General features: G+C 39.8%; 1 protein-coding gene across 6 annotated transcripts in view; it reads right to left on the bottom strand.

The window, feature by feature from the left end:
• Window positions 1-1,861: 1,861 nt before the first annotated feature.
• CTPS2 (CTP synthase 2) overlaps window positions 1,862-24,244 on the bottom strand; it is a 107,424-nt gene continuing 85,041 nt past the window's right edge. For 4 of the 6 annotated variants that reach the window (XM_020886770.2, XM_020886771.2, XM_070462637.1 and 1 more), the window contains exons 17-19: window positions 17,146-17,290; window positions 3,408-3,518; window positions 1,862-2,083 (exon numbers count right to left, since the gene is read on the bottom strand). In XM_020886770.2, coding sequence (XP_020742429.2) covers window positions 3,449-3,518; window positions 17,146-17,290 — 215 coding nt within the window. In that variant the 3' untranslated portion in view covers window positions 1,862-2,083; window positions 3,408-3,448. Of the gene's footprint in view, window positions 2,084-3,407; window positions 3,519-7,187; window positions 7,225-17,145; window positions 17,291-24,244 lie in introns of those variants that run through there. The other 2 variants (XM_070462639.1, XM_070462638.1) reach the window with 2 other exon arrangements.

Raw genomic sequence — 24,244 nt, 5'->3', positions numbered from 1 at the left:
ACGGCTGCTCCACTATCCTAAGCAGGTGTGCTACCACCTTTCTGCGCTTCGCTGGATTCCAAGTTCAACGGCTGTCTCCAAAAGAGAAAATCTCCTGGAGCAACAACACAGAGGCTGGTTTGTTGTTTTTTAAGTGCCCTTCCTTCCGGTCCTATTTACATGCATCATTAGCCCAAAGCGTAAGCACTCTATTATAAGTTATTTTAGAAGTCATAATCATTACAATCGTAAACGCCCATTGAAACCAGACTACCCCTTGTGCTGTTCAAGAATCCCCTCGGTGCTTACGTATCTCTCTCTAGGAGGCCTATTCCAGCTTTTAACCTTCCCTGTGGGCTTTTCATTTGGAGTCTCTTGTGATCTTCAAGCTGTAATTTTCACAAGTGGCGCCCTAAAGCTCTTTAATATTTTTGTTTACCAGAAGTATTCATTTCATTTCTGCATGTTTGGTAGATGAATTTTCTGTAGCAGTTCACAAAATAATGTTTTACAGCATTAAGAGAAAAAAGTTAAAGGCCAAAGACAACCACAAAAAAATCAAGTGAGCAGTTAAACTATTTATATTAGTTTCAGAAGGCTCAAATGTAAGCAACAACTAAGTCATCGCAAGCACATTCAACAGGGAAATCAGGAAGCATACTGGATAAGAATGCTGTACAGTCGGCCGGGGACTGGCGCAGGTGAGGGAGATGCAGGGCTAGATTCTATCTTTATTTTAAAATCTGGTATTTTGCTCTTTGTGAATTTTTTAAAATGAGTTTTGGTTTTTAAAAATTCTTACATTAAAATACTACTGATGCTTCCTCCAAAAGTCAAACAGAATTATCATAAGTAATTCCACTCCTAGGTATAACTGTTTACCAAAAGAGCTTTTAAAAAAACAAACAAACATATTTAATTATTTACAGAACTTCCGTGGTGGTCCAGTGGTTAGGACTCTGTGCTTTCACTGTCGTGGGCCTGGGTTTGATCCCCAGGTCAGGGAACTAAGATTCCACAAACCTCACGGTGTAGCAAAAACAAAAACAAATACATTTACACATGACTGTTCACAGAAGCACTATCCACAAAAGACAAAAGGTAGAAACAACCCAAGTGCCCATCAATGGATGAATGGATAAACAGATTGTAGTTTAATCCATACCAGGAAATTCTATTCAGCCATAAAAAGGAAGGAAGAACTGACATAGGCTACACTGTGGATGAACTTAAAAAACATCAAGCTCAGTGAAAGAGGCCAGACACAAAAGGCCACATGTTGTCTGATTCCAGTAATATGAAATATCCAGAATAGGCAAATCCACAGAAATAGAAAGGAGTTGCAGAGGGCTGGGAGGGAGGAATGGACAGTGACTGCTAATGGATGTGGGGATTTATTTTGGAGGAATGGAAATGTTTTGGAACCAGATAAAGGTGGTGGTTGCACAACACTGTGAAAGTACCTAATGCTATTGCATTGTTCACTTTTAAATGGTTAATTTTATGTTATATGAATTTCACCTCAATTAAATATGTGTGTGTATGTGTTACTGATCTTGACTCCTGAATTTTTTTATGTTCCCTTAAATTCAATGCCTGAGGCCAGGGTCTTACTTACCAACCCTAGTCTTGGATCTGTTTCATTTTACTTTTTAATAGAAATAAACAGTGAGAAATTGAAATAAGCTTGGGCCACATGTAAATCCGTGGCTGAATTCCAGGTAACAGAAGGACTCATTTTTGACTCAAAACTAGTCATTGTCTGTGCCCTGCCAGCCTTCCCATATAGCCTGGAGAAGCCTCAGTTACCTGGATCCTTGCTTACCACCTGGACATCACCATATGCCAGACAAAACACCAAAACACTTTCTGTCCACTGAGATAGTTGGGAAATGTTTAATCGGCTGAAGAAATCTGCAAGAACCAACGGTCGCCTCTGGAGGAAAAAGAAAAACCACCCCTTTGATTCTGGTTTATTGAAGTATGTATTATTAAATTCCCCTTGAGGCTGGACATCCCATGTTTGGTGGAGAACAGAGTGATTCTACGAGTGTGGTGATTTCATCAGATAGTTCCTTCATCTTGGCTTCAGTTACTTCAGAGCCTTAAAAAAAAAAAAAAGAATATACATATTAGCCACATCAGAAGCTGAATAATGTAAGTCTTTAAAGTATCTCCAACTGATCTTTGCATCATTTTGGTTTGCTTCTGAAAGGCTCCATGTTTGAGGCAAACCTAAACAAACCTGGATGTGCCTTCCCTGGTGAACAGCAATGTTCTGCCCCTAAGTGAAATAAGAAGAGAAATCATACTGGAGTGACTGACTCTGTGCAAATTTTCCAAAAACTGCTGTCCCTACTAAAGAGCTATGGTGCTAGAGAAGACTCTTGAGAGTCCCTTGGACTGCAAGGAGATCCAACCAGTCCATCCTAAAGGAAATCAGTCCTGAATATTCATTGGAAGGACTGATGCTGAAGCTGAAACTCCAATACTTGGGCCACCTGATGCGAAGAACTGACTCACTGGAAAAGACCCTGATGCTGGGAAAGATTGAAGGCGGGAGAAGAAGGGGATGACAGAGAATGAGATGGTTGGATGGCATTACCGACTCGATGGACATGAGTTTGAGCAAGTTCCGGGAGTTGGTGATGGACAGGGAGGCCTGGCGTGCTGCAGTCCATGGGGTCACTAAGAGTCAGGCACAACTGAGCGACTGAACTGAACTAAACTACTAAAGAACAGGAACACTTTAAGACCTGTCCTACTCCTAGGGATGTCCAAGCAGCAGCAGCCTGTGAGCGTGAATGGAATAAAGCCATCCAGGCTGCTACCTTCTCTAATAAAACCTCCAGAAGCTGCGAGGGACATAAGCTGCCCTTGGAAGCCAAGCCAGTCTCTGACATCTCCCTACAAAGAAAGAAAACACTATTTTATTTTCTACAAATTCAAGGAAGTCTGCTTTTTCATGAGCGACCTAGATCACGGGTCAACACACTGTGTTTGGAAATAAAGTTGTATAGGGACATAGCCCTGCCTATTCATGTGTGGACACCCAAGCCTGTTCTCCATCTCCAAGGCACTGCAGGGCCTGAAAAGCTGAAAACAGCTCCTGTCTGGCCCTTTCCAGCACAAGTCTGCTGACCCCTCAGCTATGCTCGTACAGCTCTAACCACCACAGCCTTCATTATCCATTCATAGGTACTCAGATATGCGTATTCCTGGCCTCATGCACATTCCTAACTGCCAGCTTTCCCAGGGGTGTTCCAGATTACCGGAAGCATAGTCAGCTGTCAAGTTTGTTCTGCTCACTATGCCAGTCAAACAGGAGCATCCCGGGATCCTGTGAGATGAGTCCTGTGATGCTCCCTTCTGCACCAAGACGACAGCTTGTCTACATAACAAACAAGAACTTCAAGGCTCCATCTCACCCTCTCAGGTTGTCCTGGTGATTCCAAGTCATGGGTCAGTTTCAGCTGATTTCCAACTCAGCTAACCTTGGCTCTGAAAAGCTGTCATCACTGGCATCACTGTATCTGTCACTAGAGCAAAAGATGAATGGATTCAGCAAAATGTAAAAAATTTTGCACAATTATTCTATTTATGATCCCAAACACTTTCCACAATTACTCCCCCTCAGAGAAAATACTAAGGAATATTCTAATACTACTTAGTCACTCCAGGAAGACATTAATCCAACCATAACCAATGGTCTCCTTCTTTTGTCAGAGGAACTGATCACTTGCTTTTATTTTAAATTGGAAGTACTTTATTTAGAAAATTTATAAAAGCATTTCAATTTAGACTGAAATGTACTGAAGACCACTAATATAGGCCAACAACATGTAAGTTTTCCATTTCAATAAGCATTCTCATAGGTACAAGGGTTTGAGAAATAATTTGTACAATTTTGCTATTTTCAAATTAGAAACTTTATGTGTTGCTCCAACTACGTCGAGTTACATGTAGTATTCAAAGTAGGACTGATTATTGACATAGATGCTGCCATCTTGAGTTTCTGTAGAAATAAAGCTTCTCCACGAGATAGGCCTACAATTGTACTTTGACTTGGAGTCACAGGCTCAGTTTGGGGTTCCTCTTGCTTGGTTCCAAGTAAACAAGCCGGCTGATCAACCCCTCAAGAGCTCTACTGATCTATGCAGATGGCTTTGCCAGGGCATAAGTGTTTTACGCCTGAGCTACTCCTAGCCTTGGCCAAGTTTTTACTGACTTATAGCAACAGAAATCTGAATTCCATAAGAGTTCAAAATTCACTTTTTTTAAAAGAGAGAAGAGGAAGCAATTGGAGAAACCCTATGCTGACAGGCTAGAAAACAAAGATTTACACTAAACATATTGAGTAAATATCAATAAATACATAAACAAAATCAACAAAACCTCACTCTCCTCCCTGACTTCTGGACAAAATACTGGAAAGGGGGAAGGTGGGGCTACAGTATGGCGAAGACAAAGAAAAAGCTCAAGAATGGCAAAAAAGATAAGATTTGTTAGATAAACAATCAAGTAGAAAATATCTCCTAGTTAGATTTTAATCCAGGAAAACCACTTTTACTGTTATCAAAGGGTTTTCAATAAAGAAAACACATAATAACCAAAGAATATTTTTTCAAAACAAGAACCCAGAAAAGTTGATATATCCTTATCCATGCACTCTCACTATACAAACATACAGTCCCCTCTGGTTCTCTGCAACAAAAGGGGATTTGGAAGATGCACTCAACTTCCTATGTGAGAAGAAATGAAGGTCAAGGATGTTCAAGTGATTCACCAGGCACACAGCTTGTTTGAGGTGGGGCCAGAATCCCCATATCATGCTAACCCAGGCCACAAGTAGTTCAAGTCTCAGCTGTATGCTACAGTGGGCCCAAAAGGTGTGTACCCTGACACCACAAGTGAGAAGGTTCAAAGAGCCAAAGGAACTCCATTTTCTCTAGTAGTTCAAGCTTCCTTCCCTGCTGCTAAACTCGGGAAAGAGAGGGGTGGGCCCACATCTTACCCCTCACTCTCTTGGTTGTAGTAGTTATTAGCTACGTACCTTCAGACTGGTCACTTGACCCCTTGAGAGTCCAGAAAAAATTACTAAGGATACCTACAACACCTCACCAAAATGTTATGAGGGCCAAAAGAGACTGCACAAATGTACTCTGAAATTACATAAAAATATAAGCCATTGCTGGTTATGAGGGTTATATGTTTTTATAACATGACATCTCTCAAAAAGTCATGGAAATAGAAAGAAGCAGTGAAAACTGCCAAGTGCATGATTTTCCTGTACCAAGAGTAATTCCCTCCCCACTTTAACAAGTGGACTTGGGTGGCTCTAACCTAATGGCTCTCATTTCCTGTCTGCTGGCTATCAGCCCTAAACTCTGCCAATGCATCAAAATGGCACAGGGTAAGCCTAACAAAGGGAAGCTCCAAGGCAAATGACTGGGTTCACTCATTTTTTCATATGTGTTCAGAGACAGAGATAGAACAACAAAATAAACCACAACACTCAAGAACAGAATTCTCAAAATAGGCAACGCTGCTAAGCATGCTGATTTTATGGCATTCATGTGCCAGCAAAACACAAGTGCTAGAAACACAATTCTGCATGCAGAACAGCAACAACTCCTGCAAATGCAATAAAATCTGTGCCACGTAAGACTTAGGGGTTCATTTTTTGTTTCACATAGAGTAGACTTAAGTCATAAGATATACTTCTCTGGGGATATTTTCACTTAGTTCAAGACATCTCAGCTCTATCTTAAGACTAACCTATCTCTTTAAATAATCTCTGTACACACACATACACACACACACATACACACACACTTCTCAGTGGGGAGAGTTATTAGGTATTAGGGTCTTACATGTTAAATTTTTTGAAAGGCCACAGAATATGGAACTATTCATGTGAGCCTTCTTACATTTGAGGAGCAGACAGTTTTAAACCTGCACTGTCCAATATGGTAGCCACAAGCCACAGTAGCTATCTGAATTTAAATCAACTGAAACCAAATAAAGTTTAAAATTCCATTCCTCATGTGTATACACTGAGCCATACTTCAAGTGCTCAACAGGCATGTGTGGTTGGTGACTATGATACTGGACAGTGCAGATTTTTTTAGGGTAAAAGCATTCTTTATTACTAGTTTCAAATATTACACTTCTATGTATAATATAAGAAACCAATACATATATATATAGGGCTTCCCCAGTGGCTCAGGGGTAAAGAATCTGCTTGCAATGCAGGAGACATAAGAGACATGGGTTCGATCCCTGGGTCAGGAAGATCCCCTGGAGGAGGGCATGGCAACCCACTCCAGTATTCTTGCCTGGAGAATCCCATGGACAGAGGAGCCTGGCAGGCTACAGTCCATAGGGTCACAAAGAGTTGGACATGACTGAAGCAACTTAGCACACAAATACATAAAAACTTTGCCAATGCTAGAATTAAAATAGAGCTAAGATTAAAATTGACATAAGGACAGTGCAGATTTTAGAACATTTTCACCAGTGCAAAAAAGTTCTATTGGATAGCACTGATTTAAAACAAATGAATAATGATTTTAACAAAAACAAACTATAATCACCATGCAATGGTTCTCCTTGTCACTCTCTAAGAAAGGTTTTTGTAAGGTCCGGCTATGTACAGTCAAAATCACAGCAAATCTCCCTCATGCATGCACCCTCCAAATAATGGAAGTACTGTTTTCTGAAAAGCTGTTTACTCAAAAAAAAAAAAAAAGCTGTTTACTGTACTATTTCCAAGACAAAATCAAAATCACCAGCGGCAACACACAGGACTTGCCATCCTTCAACACTAGCTCAACTCAACAAGACTTGACCACCATGGTCTACATGTGGTTCTTTGACAAACGAAAGGCTTGTCATAGTCAAGTTTGTTTGTCAAAGACTTCTGGTTCCTAATAAATTCCTAATACAAGAAAACATATATTCCAGGGCACCAGGGCAACGGTAGAGTACTGCCTCACATAGTCCACATTCTTTGTTACCCTGAGGCAGCTGTTAAACCATTTCTTTTCCATTAACAGAAAGAGGTAGTTGGAATTAAAAAATTCTAATAGCATACTTAAGATCCCCAGCATGCATAAATTCCTATAATACTTTATAGCAAAACCCATTTCGTGTGGAGAAAGCATGTTTTAAAACAGGTTGCCATGCACACAGTTTTCCCCAAAGCATTGTTATCACTATACTTACTTCCTTCTCAAAGAGCCCCTGGAAGCCATAAAATATAAGAGCAAGGGAATGAATAACTTAGTATGTTTTGAATGAGTCTTGCATTGAATAGTAAATGGTAGAACACAACCCTGGCAGGACATTAAAAGCACAGTAGTCTATATCAGTATTAACTCCATCCCTGGCTGACACCGCATCATCAGCAGACAGTGAATCACAATCAATAAAGAGCACCTTTTCAGCAACATTTAATCCCTTAGGGAAGGCATACTCAAATGGTGCTTATCAGCAGTACTTTACAAGAAATAGTCTCAAGGTATGGTTTTGGAATCCAACAATAAGCAAGGGAGCTGTTTTAAAGATGTCTGAAAAAGCTGTTGAAAAAGAAAGCAAAAAAGAATCTTCTTTTCCTGTTCACTTTTGCTTGAAATGTAACATAGAGGGAAAAATAGTATTTTTATATCAGGTGAAAGTTTACAAAGCACCATCTCAACTGTTCTTCACAGCAACCCTAAAGGATGAGAATCCTGCGGTTTAAGAGTGGGGACTTGGAAAAAAAAAAAAAAAAAGAGTGGGGACTTGGAAAAACATTACCCAGGAAGTGGCATATCCAGAAAATAAACCCATAGCACCTGCTCTATTTGTCCACACTATCCCCACAAAAATAAAATATTTGCACCTTATACGGCAAGAATGGTCCCTGGCAACATCAACCATGCAGACCAAAAGTTAAAATAAAAAGCAAGGTGATTCCAAGTTTAAAACACTGCTGGAAAATGGACATTAGATTCACACAGGAGAAAAGGAGTATCTTACTCTCCTAGTCAAAGAGAAAGAATCACCCCAAGTGGGATAAGGATGCCTTAGAAGGATAAATGTACACTCTAATCAGCAGAGAGGCCACGCCTACCTCTAATGGTCATCATCAGTAACCATTTGGGGAACCAGCATCCTAACAGGCTACAGATTGCCTTCCACCAGATTGCCAGCAAAAGGTGGATTGAGAAGAGGAAAGCTGGAGGCATGGAGACCAGGTAGGAGGCTTTGCAGGAGGCAAGAGATTCATAATAATAATAGCACAATAATAATTCCCATTTAATTTCCTACCACAGACCAGACACTGTGCTAAGTGCTTTCCATTTAGAAAAAAATGCACACTTCGTTACTACCTTGTGAAGTGGGTACTATTACCATCTCCTTTTTATAAAAACCATCTTAGCTGCCGGTCTGTATCTGAGAAGACTCTTGGAAGAATATTGATGGATGGGAGGTTTCTGGGATGTGAATACTGGAAAATGATGTTCCAATTGCTATGTGTGTGCACTTTTACAGGAAGTAGGTCCACAGCTTTAATCACTTTCTTGGAAGGTGATCCGTCAGCCCCAAAACGTAGAGAAGCATTAAGCTACCCGTTAAGTCCCGCAGGACAGGGCATGTGTTCTTATTGGACTAGTCCTTGATTCTCTTGTGCCCAGCACCATGGCTGGGGTGGTGTAAGCTCCAGCACATGTGGCGCGTTGAGTAGATGCTAAAGCGTGCAGCCATCAACAGTAGGAACATCATGCAACTTGGAAAACTGGGTATGAGGTGTTCAGTTCAAAAGACAAGCTTCTGTTATTAATAAAAACTGTGGTGATACTTTGAGAACATATGAATATCCCACTTTCCAAAACCTTTCATCTAATGGTTTTGGCATCCACTTATGATCCTTATTCGACTCAGTTATTACATCAGGGGTGGCATCTACATTTTTAAAATTGGCCTTTTTTTTCCTGAGTATTATTATGTAATTTTAAAAACATATAATGTGTTATAATCCAATTTTGTCACTACTGTTTTTGATGTTCAAACTGTCCAAATGAGGCCAGCAGGAATCCTTTCAAGCTAGCTTCTTTGACCTTATACAAAATCTTCCCCTTGGTTTTTAAACTCTTCTTTCCTTTAAGTCCAGCAACACCTTCTGGCCTCATCCTGTACTTTTCTTGTTCCAGACTTGAAACCAACCATTTCTTCCAGGAGCCCTAGTTCATTTCAGTGGGGGATGGCATCTTAGAAACTAAAATGGAGAAAAGTGTTTCTTTACAAAAGAGACCTCCAGACAGTCACTATCTTAACCAGGTGTTAAACTCAGCACCATTCACTGTGTGACTAAAGAGGGAATATTATGTGCCTCACGTGCCTCCTGATGTGTCCTTATGAAGTCCACAACAGCCCCAATGAACTATTCCTCCAAAAATGCCTAGCCTGAATCGAATCAAGACAAAATATGAATCAAATTCTGGTCATTGCTATAACCGGCCTGGCCTCTTTATTTTAAAAGTCACAATATTGTAAAGTAATTATCCTCCAATTACAATAAATTAATTTTTTTAAAAAAGTCATTGTTATGAAGAACTGAAAAAGAGAGGGTGATTACCCAGATTAAAAGAAACTAGGAAACATAACCAAATGAACCTCAAATTCATCACTGATTAAATTTTTTAATTTCAAAAAAAGCTAAAGAGACATTTGGGGATAAATGGAGAAATTTTAATATGAACTGGATATTAAATGATGTCATGGAATTAATGTTAATTTTCTCAGGTGTGATCGTGATACTGCAGTTATGTGAGACAATGTCTTCAATTTTAGGAAATGAATGATAAAGTATTTAGGAGTGAAGTGCTATGATGTTTGCAACTTATAAGTGCTTCTGAAATAAGTTTATACAGTGAGAAAGAAAGAGAAGCAAATGTGGTAAAAAGGCAACAATTGATGAATCTAGGTGAAAGGTATACAAGTATTCACTGTACTATTCCTTCATCTTTTATATAGGCTTGAAAGAATAAGAGAATAAAAAAGAATTGGGAAAAATACACACACACACTCTCTATTCTGATTACAACCATGAAAGGAGTCATATATGAGTATAAACTAAAGACTGGAAGGAAAGACTCAAAAGCGAGGACAGTGACCTAGTTAGGTTTACAGGTTTATGGATCCTTTTTCCTATTTTCCAAATTTTCTCTAATGCCTCAGCTAGAAGTCAACAGAAAACAAAGTTTTCCCAGGCTTGAAGACAGCATATCACCTCAAAGGAAAAGCCCAGTAGTCACAGGACACAGACCAGAGACAATGGTGAAGGAAATGAGCGCCTTCACTCCCTGACTGCAGAGATTCAAAGAGAAAAGTGAAGAGGGAAGCTTGAGCTTGCAGGAGAGAAGGGACTCAATGCTAGGAGGACACAAAGAATCAGGAAATAGAAAGCACTGACTGCAATTCTGTACTTCCTGTAAGGCCCTCTGATTATAGTTTCAACTCTTGAGTTTGGTCTGAAACGATCAGGCAAATACAGTGTGCCACGGAGTTAACTTTCCTCCCATTTCTATACTGGCCTGCCTTCCATTTCAACTCAAATAGATGATTTCTCTGCACAAGAGATAGATTGTGTTGGGTGGAGACATGGAATCTAAGATCCTAAAACCTAGAATAAAATGCTACTCACATGTCTTAAGATTCTGCTTTTCTATTTTAAAAACATGTTTTCCCAAAGAGCTGCATTTCTGTGAACTGAACCCCATCTTGGTTCTTGCTTCCCGACATAGAACAAGCACTATTTAAGCAAGAGAGTTTTAGTCTGACCTGACAGAGGAGCATGAAAAATGCCAGCATCACAAAAACTGGAAGTCATTCCTGACCTCAGTGTGGGGTGACTGCACCTCAGGGCCTTGTAGGGCAGCCCGAGACACACAGGCTGAGAAACAACCTATGACTTTAGACTCTTATCCCTCTTCTCTTTCCAGTTGCTTAAAAATGGAATTCTGAAACTGTAAGGACCTACTGTATAGCACAAGGAACTATATTCAATATCCTTTAATAAACCATAATATAAAAGAAAATATATATAAAACTGAACCATTTTGCTATACACCAGAAACTAAAACTAACACAACACTGTAAATCAACTATACTTCAATTTTTTAAAAAAATGGAGTTCTGGACATAAATCATGTGCTTTGTTTATACATACTGAAGAACTCACAGTTATAAGAATCTTTGGATCTTCTATTTCATATAAATCTACAACTTTTTATTGCAATTACATGAAGCAGTCTCATTCCATTACATCATACACCAGCAAAACCATGCAAATTTGTGGTTACTGTTTAAACATGGGACAAATTATACTTAGACACCAGGAGAGAGATATCAGCAAATAATTATAATGATTTATTTAATGGACCATAATTTCCCATTGGATTTTTTTATTCTAAAAATGGTTTCCTGGACTTGTGCAAAAGAGTTAACACAATAGGCCTGAGGCTGACATCTTTAGAAGGGCCTGTTGCTGGGGAACTTGGCTTTCAGAATGTTTTCTCCATTACTAACTGATAAAGTCATTTTGGGGGGCCTAGGCTGTTTGTACAGGCAATGTGATTGTGGTGAACGCTTGCTTTCCTCCTGGGAGCCTGGAATTTGGGTGGTTGCTAGGCAGAGAATGCCCATGTGACCAGCCTCCTATAGAAACTCTAAAGCCTGAGTGTCAAATGGGCTTCTCTGGGCATAAACATCACACACTGCATTTGTACTGCTGGAGGGAGGGTGAGCTCTGTGTGACCTCTCACGGGAGGGAGAAAGCATAGGAAAGCTGCAGATAGATTTCTCCAAGCCCTACTTACACCTCTTTCTCTGCCTGAGCAAGCTGTGTATGCTTATTCTGTCACTGAAATGAGTTTTAGCCATGAGTACAACTATATTCAGATTCCTCCTAATCAATCGTTAAATGTGTGGGTGGTCTTAGAGAATCCTCCAAACAAGATTTAGTTTGATTTTGCAAGTTCTTTTGAGTAGCTTATAAAAACCTAAAAAAATAATATCCTAAAACCATTATGCCTCTTGAACAGACCCCCACAAGTCTAAAACCAGGTGGACCTGGTCTTTATAACTGCTACCATTCTAGAAAATACCAGAGTAGCTAAGAGTTCAGCTCACCAGCTCGAGATCCCAAAGTAATATTCTTACTGCAGTAAAATATAAACACAGTAAAACATAAAGGTTCTCCACAAGGCAGAAAGCAAAAGTTAGAGCCCAGGTGTATTTGCTCAAAGCCAAGGATTTTTACATTGTGGGTTTTTCAAGACATCGGTGGCACATATGCCATACATTTAAATAATATCAGCCAATTTCTGGGAAAGGAAGCCATTATTCTAGTGTTCAAATTTTTTGTCACATTTGTTTAGGATTGATTACAGACAGTAATCTTGTTTGACAGAAATACAGTCCCAACTCAGCTCACATTTGAGCCTGGCTACCAAAGCAGTTACTTGTTTTTCAATGCTCACTAACACCATGGATCTGGGCAGGGAGAAGCTGAAGTGCAAGGTTCCTGTGGAATTTTAGTGTCTGCCACTGGATTAAATCATGGGTACCATTCTTAGTCGGAAGGCCCCCTGCAAGGTGTCAAGGTTAGACGAGACTATATCCTCCTGGCGTATATTTAGTATAGTAGGGGATATATCCTCCCCTACATTTAGTACTGTAATGGGTAGTAAACAACCACTGCATACTGGGGAGCCAGAGAGATGAAGATAAATAAGATGCTGGCTTCTCTTAAGGAATGCACCAATTGGTGGCTGATACACAGGAATTCTCTGATCACTGTGGAAGCCTGCTAGTCAGCTGTGATTCCAATCTCAGCATCAGAGTCTTGTTAAGAGACACACTGTGTCTTGCTCAGGAGTTGCTAACAAGCAGTCACTTTTCTTAGAAACTACCAGTGAACTTTACTCAGAGACTACCAGCCCCCAGGTGGGAATTGATGGGCCAGCCAGTACACAGGTAGGCAAGCCACACAAACCAGATGTCATTTATATATTAGTTGATACTTGCAAATAACCATATAGTTATATGCAAACAATTATGCACATGTTATTTCTCCCAGTCATCTAACTTGTTCCACTGTCATCCTCCTTTCACGTGTGAGCACCTGAAACAATGGAGAAAACAGAGTGGCAGGGAAGGGTCACAGCATACATGCAACAGGGACCACACTGGAATATCCAATCTGCTGTGTAAGCTGTGCAGCGTCACAGCACAGGAAACTCATCTTCATATACAGTCTCATGCAGAACCAAGCCATGGGAAGCAGGACAAGTGGAGCTGATGCTTCACTGAAGCAGGGAAGAACCTGAAACCACCCACCCCAGTCCATTCCTCAGAGCAACCTGGATTCCAGCTCCACAGGGCATGGTGTGAAAACCACTGCACTGGTTCAAGAGAGCAGGGAGTGATCATTAATTCATTAACAGGTCCAACAGGTCCAATGTAAAGCTGTTCCCATCTGAACACACAGTTAAAGGAAATTCTAGGGAACTGTGAGTCTCTCCTAGCAGGTAATACTGCAAAGGAGCAGGCTCATGTAACAAAGTACACACAGACACACCATGCCACAATCCTTTACTCAGTTGCTAAGTTGTGTCTGATTCTTTGCGATCCCATGGACTGCAGCACACCAGGCTTCCCTGTCCTTCACTATCTCCCGGAGTTTGCTCAAACTCATGTCCATTGAGTCAATGATGCCATCCAACCATCTCATTCCTCTGTCACCTCCTTCTCCTCCTGCACTCAATCTTTCCCAGCATCCAGGTCTTTTCCAATGAATCAGCTCTTCACATCAAGTGGCCAAAGCACTGGAGGTTCAGCTTCAGCTTCAGCATCAGTCCTTCCCATGAATGTTCAGGATTCAGTTCCTTTAGGATTGACTGGCTACTTCCTTGCTGTCCAAGGAACTCTCAAGAGTTCTCTAGCACCACAATTCGAAAGCATCAATTCTTCAGCGTTCAGCCTTCTTTATGATCCAACTCTCACATCCATACATGACTACTAGAAAAACCGTAATGCTTTGACTATACGGACCTTTGTTGGCAAAGTGATGTCTCTGCTTTTTAATATGCTGTCTAGGTTTGTCATAGCTTTTCTTCCAAGGAACAACCATCTTTTAAGCCATGCATATGGCTTCAGTCACCCTCCGTGGTGATTTTGGAGCCCAAGAAAACAAAGTCTGTCACTGTTTCCATTTTTCCCTGTCTATTTGCCATGAAGTGAGGGATTGAATGCCATGATCTTAGTTTTCTGAATATTGAGTTTTAAGCTAGCTTTTCCACTCTTCTCTTTCACGTTCTTCAAAAGGCTCTTTAGTTCCTCTTCACTTTCTGCCATAAGGGTGGTGTCATCTGCATATTGGGGTTATTGATATTTCTCCTGGCCATCTTGATTCCAGCTTGGGATTCATCTAGCCCAGCATTTTGCATGACGTACTCTGCATATAAGTTAAATAAGCAGGTGACAATATACAGACCTGACATACTCCTTTCCCAATTTTGAACCAGTCCATGTTCCAATGTCCAGTTCTAACTGTTGCTTCTTGACCTGCATACAGGTTTCTTAGGAGACAGGTAAGATGGTCTGGTATTCCCATCTCTTTAAGAATTTTCCACAATCCTGGCAGTCCTCAAATGCAGTATCACAAGACTCATTTGCTACAATGAGGGTCCACAATGGTAACTTCTAAACAAGATATATCCGGTTATTGTGGGAGTAACTCCTACCTAAGCACATGATTCTGGCCAGTTCCTTTCAGTTTTAAAGTTATTACATACAATATTCTTAGATGAGAAGAAGTAAAGATGTAAATTCTCACCAAACTAGTATTTAAATGTAAAGAACTTTTAATGAAATTTAGTGAAAATTAAATTTTAATGAAAATCCCTAAGGGATTTTTAAATTCAAATTAGACCTTAAAAATCATTGTACAGGTCCTCCAGAAGAAGAGGTAAACACATTTTTTAAAATAGTAAATAATAATAAGAGTAGGGTAAATAAGGGCTCAACTTACAATAATGCTATGACAATAAAAAGGGTGGTAAGGATTCAGAAAAAAGAGATGAAATCACCAGTGGAACAAAACAGAAATCCCTGAAACAAATCTAAATTACTTAATTGGTGAGGGTGGAGTGGTGTCAAGGGGACGGAGATCCCTACCTCACATACCACACCAAAAATAAAGTCCATGTATATTACATATTGAAACTATAAAACTGAAACTATATCAGTCTCCCAAGGCAATAGAAATAAAAACAAAAATAAATAAATGGGACCTAATCAAACTTACAAGCTTTTGCACAGCAAAGGAAATTATTTAAAAAAAAAAAAAAGAAAGAAAAGACAATCTACAGAATGGGAGAAAATATTTGCAAATGATGTGACTGACAAGGGCTTAATTTCCAAAATATACAAACAGCTCATACAACTCAACAACAACAAACAACCCAACTGAAAAATGGGCAGAAGACCTTGATAGACATTTCTCCAAAGAAGACATACAGATGGTCAACAGGCACATGAAAAGATGCTCAATATCACTCATTATTAGAGAAATGCAAGTCAAAACTACAATGAGGTATCACCTCATACCAGTCAGAATGGCCATCATTAAAAAGTCTACAAACAACAAATGTTGGAGAGGGTGTGGAGAAAAGGGAACCCTCCTATACTGTTGGTGGAATGTAAATTGGTACAGCCACTATGGAGAACAGTATGGAGGTTCCTCAGAAAACTAAAAATAGAACTACCATATGATCCAGCAATCCCACTCCTGGGCATACACCTGGACAAAACTATAATTCAAAAAGATACATGCACCCCAATGTTCATAGCAGCACTTTTCACAATAGCCAAGACATGGAAACAACCTAAATGTCCATAGACAGATGAATGGATAAAGAAGATATGGTACATATATACAATGGAATACTACTCAGTCATAAAAAAGAATGAAATAATGCCATTTGCAGCAACATGGATGGGACCTAGAGATTATCATACTAAGTGAAGTAAGTCAGAAAGAGAAAGACAAATACCATATGATATCACTTATATGTGGAATCTAAAATATGACACAAATGAACCTATCTACAAAACAGAAACAGACTCACAGACACAGAGAATGGACTTACGGTTGCCAAGGGTGAGGAGGGAAGGGAGAGGGATGGACTGGGAGTTTGGAATTAGTAGACACAAAATATTACATTTAGAATAGATAAACAACAAGGGCCTACGTATAGCACAGGGAACTATATCCAATCTCCTGGGACAAACCATAATGGAAAAGAATATTTTAAAAAGAATATATATATATATATATATACACATATATATAAAACTGAGTCACTTTGCTGTACAGCAGAAATTAGCACAACACTGTAAATCAACTATACTTTAAAATTTTTTCCTCTGAAACTATAAAAGTGCTAGTGGAAAACAAATGGGTAATTATATAATCATCTTTTGACAGGGAAAGAGTTTAGGCATGATACTAAAGACATAATCCCTGACCACGTTCAAAGAAAACATAAATAAGGACTACATAAAGTCTTTATTTAAAGTTCTTTAGTGAAAATAAAAACGAAGATAAATCTAACAAAAACTATTGAAAACCATTAACAACTTAAAAACAAAACCACTCTGAAAAAGTATGTGTAATCAAACAAAGGATTAATGTCCTTTATATACGAAGAACTTACTAATCATCAAGAAGAAGGGTAATAGCAAAAGGAAAATTAGGGCAAAGGATATGAACAGGGTATTAATAAAACAAAAAAGCCAATAAACATATAAAATATTCATGTACATGTATTACTCAGAAAGTCAACAAAAGAAAATCCCTTTTTTTCACCTACCAAAATGATAAATATCTGTAAAATAATACTCAGCATCAGCATGATTTGGAAAACTGACATATTACTCTTGTAGATGTGATTAAATCACTTTCATTCAGAGAAAAATGTATGCTTATTAAGAGGGGAAAAAATGACTCTCCGCTTTAAAAAAATAAATCCTACAATGATATTAAATTTTATGAGAAGCCTACAATGTTGATAATTGTATCTTGAGTCACTGCTAAGGACACAGTAAGCTGGTTACCTTGAAGACAGCTTGCATCCCTGTAGGAGGTAGGCATTCAGATTCCCAGTTGCTGCAAGTAACAGCCCCAGGTATGGAGGGGAAGGCTTCATTGGCCTAGAAGAAAACTCGGGATGGAACTGGACACCAACAAAATAGGGATGATCTGAAATGAGAATAATTACAATGCAATTGAAGCTGATAAATCTGAGAACAGCCTTAAAAACCTTATCTTTAAATAAGAAAACTCATTACATGGTAAGATTTAACTTGTTACCTATATCATAGCCAGATATTTTCATGATACAACTTGGTAGTAGAATTTCAAATTGTAAAACACATCTCGCTAACAAGAGATTCCGCATTTTATTTGTGAAATAGATCAAGAAAAGTTAAGCAAAAGTTTTGAATGGGAAGATGATCTGCGGAGGCCCTTCCAAGACTTGCAATAGTTCTATTTCCATGGGTGGGGTCCAGGGCAGGCTACTCCAAAGTATGTCTCAATGGCATACTGATTATTTTGAATTAAAATTACTTAAGATTGAGCTGATGTAAGAGGGACACTTTGACACACACTCCACCCAGTCTCCCTAGAAGCAGGAAATAACCCTCTCATGTGAAAGGTACACTCTCAGCATATGGAGGTGGAAGGACATCCTTATCACTAGAGACACACATCTGGGCAGAGAAGCCTATATAAACACATTTTGTGACTTCTTTCATTTATTACCCAAGCTCAAATTTCATTTAGATTCTTCACTAATTAAGCACTCAAAGCCTAAGTTTCTTTGTCCTGTTAATTCCTCATATATTGTTTCTGTGTCTAAAAAGTACAAAACCTACCTACTTTCTCCACTTTTTAGGTTCCATTTCTAAGAGACCTCCATTTGTACAATTTTTTTCTTTTTCTCCTGTTTATCTGTCTTGCATCAATTTTATTATTAGTCCAGTCACAAGAACTCAAGAGGGTAGAGGGAGAAAGTTCCCCTCCCCCAACAGCCTGATATCCTCATACGTCAGGCTAACTGTAAGTCACTTTCAGATGGCTTCAGGCCATTTCCTACAAGTTCTCCTCTCCCACGGGATGGGTCCCCTGGGAAAGAAGCAGGTATAACTGCTTTTCTAGTCATAGCTCTGGGCTGGATATTAACCACAGACAGCACCATGAAGCTAATCAGGCACTCATACTTCAGCTATGTCAGTTTATCTTCCCCTTCATGAATCACAGCCTTGTCGTGGCAAAGGGGCTTGCCTAACTCAATGAAGCTATGAGCCATGCCCTATAGGGCCACCTAAGATGGACAGGTCATAGTCAAGAGTTCTGACAAATTGTGGTGCACTGGAGAAGGAAATGGCGAACCACTCCAGTATTCTTGCCACAAGAACCCCATGAACAGTATGAAAAGGTAAAAAGATATGACACCAGAAGATGAGCCCCATCCCAGGTCAGAAGGTGTCCAATATGCTACTGGGGAAGAGTGGAGGACAATTACTAATAGCTCCAGAAAGAATGAAGTGGCTGGGCCAAAGCAGAAACAATGCTCAGTTGTGGATGTGTCTGGTGGTGAAAGTAAAGTCTGATGCTGTAAAGAACAATATTGCATAGGAACCTGGAATGTTAGGTCCATGAATCAAGGTAAATGGATGTGGTCAAGCAGGAGATGGCAAGAGTGAATATCAACATCTTAGGAATCAGTGAACTAAAATGGATGGGAATGGGCAAATTTAATTCAGATGACATGTATGGATGTGAGAGTTGGACTATAAAGAAAGCTGAGCACCGAAGAATTGATGCTTTTGAACTGTGGTGTTGGAGAAGACTCTTGAGAGTCCCTTGGACAGCAAGGAGATCCAACCAGTCCATCCTAAAGGAAATCAGTCCTGAATATTCATTGGAAGGACTGATACTGAAGCTGAAACTCCAATACTTTGGCCCACCTGATGCAAAGAACTGACTCATCTGAAAAGACCCTGATGCTGGGAAAGATTGAAGGCAGGAGAAAAAGGGGATGACAGAGGATGAAATAGTTGGATGGCATCACTGACTCAATGGACATGAGTTTGAGTAAACTCCAGGAGTTGGTGATGGACAGGGAGGCCTGGCATGCTGCAGTCTATGGGGTTGCAGAGTCAGACACAACTGAGCGACTGAACTGAACTGAATGGAACTGACCATTATGTCTACTACTGTGGGCAAGAATGCCTTAGAAAAAAATGGAGTAGCCCTCACAGTAAACAAGAAAATCCGAAATGCAGTACTTGGGTGCAATCTCAAAAACGACAGAATGATCTCAGTTCATTTCCAAGGCAAACCATTCAATATCACAGTAATCCAAGTCTATGCCCCAACCACTGATGCCAAAGAAGCTGAAGTTGACTGGTTCTATGAAGACCTACAAGACCTTCTAGAACTAACACCAAAAAGAGATGTCCTTTTCATCATAGGAATTGGAATGCAAAAGTAGAAAGTCAAGAGATACCTGGAGTAACAGGTAAGTTTGGCCTTGGAGTACAAAATGAAGCAGGGCAAAGGCTAACAGAGTTTTGTCAAGAGAACACACTGGTCATAGCAAACACTTTTCCAACAACACAAGAGATGACTCTACACATGGACATCACCAAATGGTCAATACTGAAATCAGACTGATTATATTCTTTGCAGCCAAAGATGGAGAAGCTCTATACAGTCAGCAAAAACAAGACCTGGAGCTGACTGTGGCTCAGATCATGAGCTCCTTATTGCAAAATTCAGGCTTAAATTGAAGAAAGTAGGGAAAACCACTAGGCCATTCAGGTATGACCTAAATCAAATCCCTTATGATTATACAGTGGAGGTGATGAATAGATTTAAGGGATTAGATCTGGTAGACAGAATGCCTGAAGAACTATAACACTGTACAGGAGGCAGTGACCAAAACCACCCCAAAGAAAAAGAAATGCAAGAAGGCAAAGTGGTTGTCTGAGGAGGCTTTAGAAATAGCTGAGGAAAGAAGGGAAGTGAAAGGCAATGGAGAAAGGGAAAGATATACCCAACTGAATGCAGAGTTTCAGAGAATAGCAAGGAGAGACAAGAAGGCCTTCTTAAATGAACAATGTAAAGAAATAGAGGAAAACAACAGAATGGGAAAGACTAGAGATCTCTTCAAGAAAATTGGAGATATCAAGGGAACATTTCATGCAAGGATAGGCACAATAAATGGATAAGGATCTAAAAGAAACAGAAGAGATTAAGAACAGGTGGCAACAGCAATCCCACTCCTAGGCATATACCCTGAGGAAACCAAAACTGAAAAAGACACATGTACCCCAATGTTCACTGCAGCACTATTTACAATAGCTAGAACATGGAAGCAACCTAGATGTCCATCAACAGATGAATGGATAAAGAAGCTGTGGTACATATATACAATGGAATACTACTCAGCCATAAAAAGGAAATGCATTTGAGTCCATTCTAATGAGGTGGATGAACCTAAAGCCTATTATACAGAGTGAAGTAAGTCAGAAAGAGAAAGATAAATATCATATACTAATGCATATATATGGAATCTAGAAAGATGGTACTGATGAATTTATTTGCAAGGCAGCAGTGGAGAAACAGACAGAGAGAACAGACTTATGACACAGGGAGAGGGAGGAGAGGGTGAAATGTATGGAGAGAATAACATGGAAACTTACATTACCATATGTAAAATAGATAGCCAATGGGAATTTGCTGCATGTCTCAGGGAACTCAAAGAGGGCTCTGTAACAACCTAGAGGGATGTGATGGGGAGAGAGACGAGAGGGAGGTTCAAGAGGGAGGGACATATGTATACCTATGGCTGAATCATGTTGATGTGTTTTTTTTTTCATGTTGATGTTTGACAGAAAACAACACAATTCTGTAAAGTAATTATCCTTCAATTTAAAAATAAATAAATTTTTAAAAAATAAATAAAAAAGAAGTGGCAAGAATACACACACAAAAAAACTGTACAAAAAAGATGTTAATGACTCAATAACCATGATGGTGTGATCATTCACCTAGAGCCAGACATCCTAGAGTGTGAAATCAAGTGGGCCTTAGGAAGCATCACTATGAACAAAGCTAGTGGAGGTGATGGAATTCCAGCTGAGCTATTTCAAATCCTAAAAGATGATGCTGTTTAAGTGCTGCACTCAATATGCCAGCAAATTTGGAAAACTCAGCAGTAGCCACAGACTGGAAATGGTCAGTTTTCATTCCAATTCCAAAGAAAGGCAATGCCAAAGAATGTTCAAACTACTGTACAATTGTGCTCATTTCACATGCTAGTAAGGTTATGCTCAAAATCCTTCAAGCTAGGCTTCAGCAGTACATGAACTGAGAACTTCCAGATGTACAAGCTGGGTTTAGAAAAGGCAGAGGAACCAGAGATCAAATTGCCAACATTCATTGGATCATAGAGAAAGACAAGAGAATTCCAGAAAAACATCTACTTCTGCTTCATTGACTACACTAAAGCCTTTGACTGTGTGGATCACAACAAACTGTGGAAAATTCTTAAAGAAATGGGAATACCAGACCACCTTACCTGCCTCCTGAGAAACCTGTATGCAGGTCAAGAAGCAACAGTTAGAACTGAACATGGAACAATGGACTGGTTCAAACTGGGAAAGGAGCACGTCAAGGCTCTATATTGTCACCTTGCTTACTTAACGTATATGCAGACTACATCATGCGAAATGCCAGGCTGGACAAAGCACTAGCTGGAATCAAGAGTGCCAGGAGAAATATCAATAACCTCAAATATGCAGATGATACCACCCTTATAGCAGAAAGCAAAGAGGAGAGTGAAAAGCTGGCTTTAAACCAACATTCAAAAAAAATATGATCATGGCATTTGATCCCATCACTTCATGGCAAATAGAAGGGGAAAAAGTAGAAGCAGTGACAGATTTTATTTTCTTGGGCTCCAAAATCACTGTGGACAGTGACTGCAGCCATGAAATTAAAAGATGCTTGCTCTTTGGAAGGAAAGCTGTGACAAACCTAGACAGTGTATTAAAAAGCAGAGACATCACTTTGCTGACAAAGGTCTATATAGTCAAAGCTATGGTTTTTCCAGTAGTCATGTACAGATGTGAGAGTTGGACCATAAAGAAGGCTGAGTACTGAAGAACTGATGCTTTCGAATTGTGGTGCTGGAGAAGACTCTTGAGAGTCCCTTGGACTGCAAGGAGATCAAACCAGTCAATCTTAAAGGAAATCAACCTTGAATATTCATTGGAAGGACTGATGCTGAAGCTGAAGCTCCAATACTTTGGCCACCTGATGTGAAGAGCTGACTCACTGGAAAAGACCTTGATGCTGGGAAAGACTGAAGGCAAAAGGAGAAGGGGTGGCAGAGGATGAGATGGTTAGATAGCATCACCAACTCAATGGACATGAATTTGAGCAAACTCCAGGAGATAGTGGAGGACAGAGGAGCCTGGCATGCTGCAGTCCATGGGGTCGCAAAGAGTCAGACATGACTTAGCAACTGAACAACAGCAACTTATCACCTGTAATGAAGTCTCCAAGTGATAAAAGGATGGCCTTTCAATATGTTAATAGTGGTTATGGCTCAAGGTGACAAAAGTTCAATATATTTTTATTTTCTTCATTATAATTCTTTGTATCATGTGAACCTTTACAGTGAATTTCTTACATTGGGCTTCCCTGATAGCTCAGTGGGTAAAGAACCCGCCTGCAGTGCAGGAGACACCAGTTTGATTCCTGGGTTAGGAAGATCCCCTGGAGAAAGGAAAGGCTACCCACTCCAGTTTTCTTGGGCTTCCCTTGTGGCTCAGCTGGTAAAGAATCCACCTGCAATGCAGGAGACCTGGGTTCGATCCCTGGGTTGGGAAGATCCCCTGGAGAAGGGAAAGCTACCCACTTCAGTATTCTGGCCTGGAGAATTCCATGGACTGGTATAGTCCATGGGGTTGCAAAGAGTTGGACATGACTGAGGGCAAATAAAGCTGTTACATATTGAGAGTTGTAAGAAATCCCTATATGAGCAGTTCAAGTTCTCCTAGATGTAATAGGAACAGAAAAATCGCTTTTCTCAGGTATCTGGAATCCCCTGTTTGTGAATGGTAAAAATTAATGGGCAACATTTTCAAATCTGGGTAAAAATTTTCTAGGATTACAAATTCCTTTCCCCACTCAGAACTCTCAGAAACTATGTTTATTCCCAGGTTAGGAAGCAACTCCTAATTGGAGATTGGGCAACTCTCTATTCCCATAACTCCCATAGTAAAAGCATGGTTTGTATGTAGTCCTTACTTTAAAAATAATTTTAATGGCCATATATATATATATCAAACTGAATATGATAAAATATAACTTTTATAGGAAGAAGTAAATATAATTTTAAATCTTTTAATGGGACGCTCTATCAAATGATCTGAAAGTCTAGTACGGAATTCAAAATCACAAATCCCCATCACTTACCACTGAAGACCCCAAACTACTGCTCAGTAGTGAGGAAATGCTGGTTGAATGGCAATATCCATTCTCCTAAGATTATCATTTAAAGTTTAGTCCTTATTGTAATGAAATAGATAACAGTCTAGCAGATTGTTCTCATCTAATGGTTATAAAGCTTTAGAATAGGAAAGGACTTCAGAAGTAGGGTAAATGTCCAGGTATAGATGCAAAAGCCTGGAGAAGCTTTGTTCTGGTCAGCTAGCTGAGGTTTCAGCTTTCATCATCTGACTATTAGCTGATGCTTCCCTTTGCACCTGTGGGGCCAGGTGTGTCCTGGGGCACTCACTACCCGCTTCAGAAGCCTTGATGCAAGATCACCGTTTGTTCCCTTCTGCAAGGATTGATCTTTCAGTTTTCAGATGATGATCCTTCTCCTATTTTGAGTCTCCTTTATAAAATAGTGGCAGTATCAGATAGTTTTTGTGTCTGTTTTCATTTTTGCTGTGCTCTGCTCAGTCGCTAAGTTGTGTCCAACTCTGCGACCCCATGGATTATAGCCTGCCAGGTTCCTCTGTCCATGAAATTTTCCAAGCAAGAATACTGGAGCAGGTTACCATTTCCTTCTCCAGGGATCTTCCTGACCCAGGAATCGAACCTGCATCTCCTGTGTCTCCTGCATTGGCA

The sequence above is a fragment of the Odocoileus virginianus genome, unplaced genomic scaffold, assembly GCF_023699985.2.
Source record: "Odocoileus virginianus isolate 20LAN1187 ecotype Illinois unplaced genomic scaffold, Ovbor_1.2 Unplaced_Scaffold_6, whole genome shotgun sequence".
Taxonomy (NCBI): domain Eukaryota; kingdom Metazoa; phylum Chordata; class Mammalia; order Artiodactyla; family Cervidae; genus Odocoileus; species Odocoileus virginianus.
This window is presented reverse-complemented; position numbering and strand designations above follow the sequence as displayed.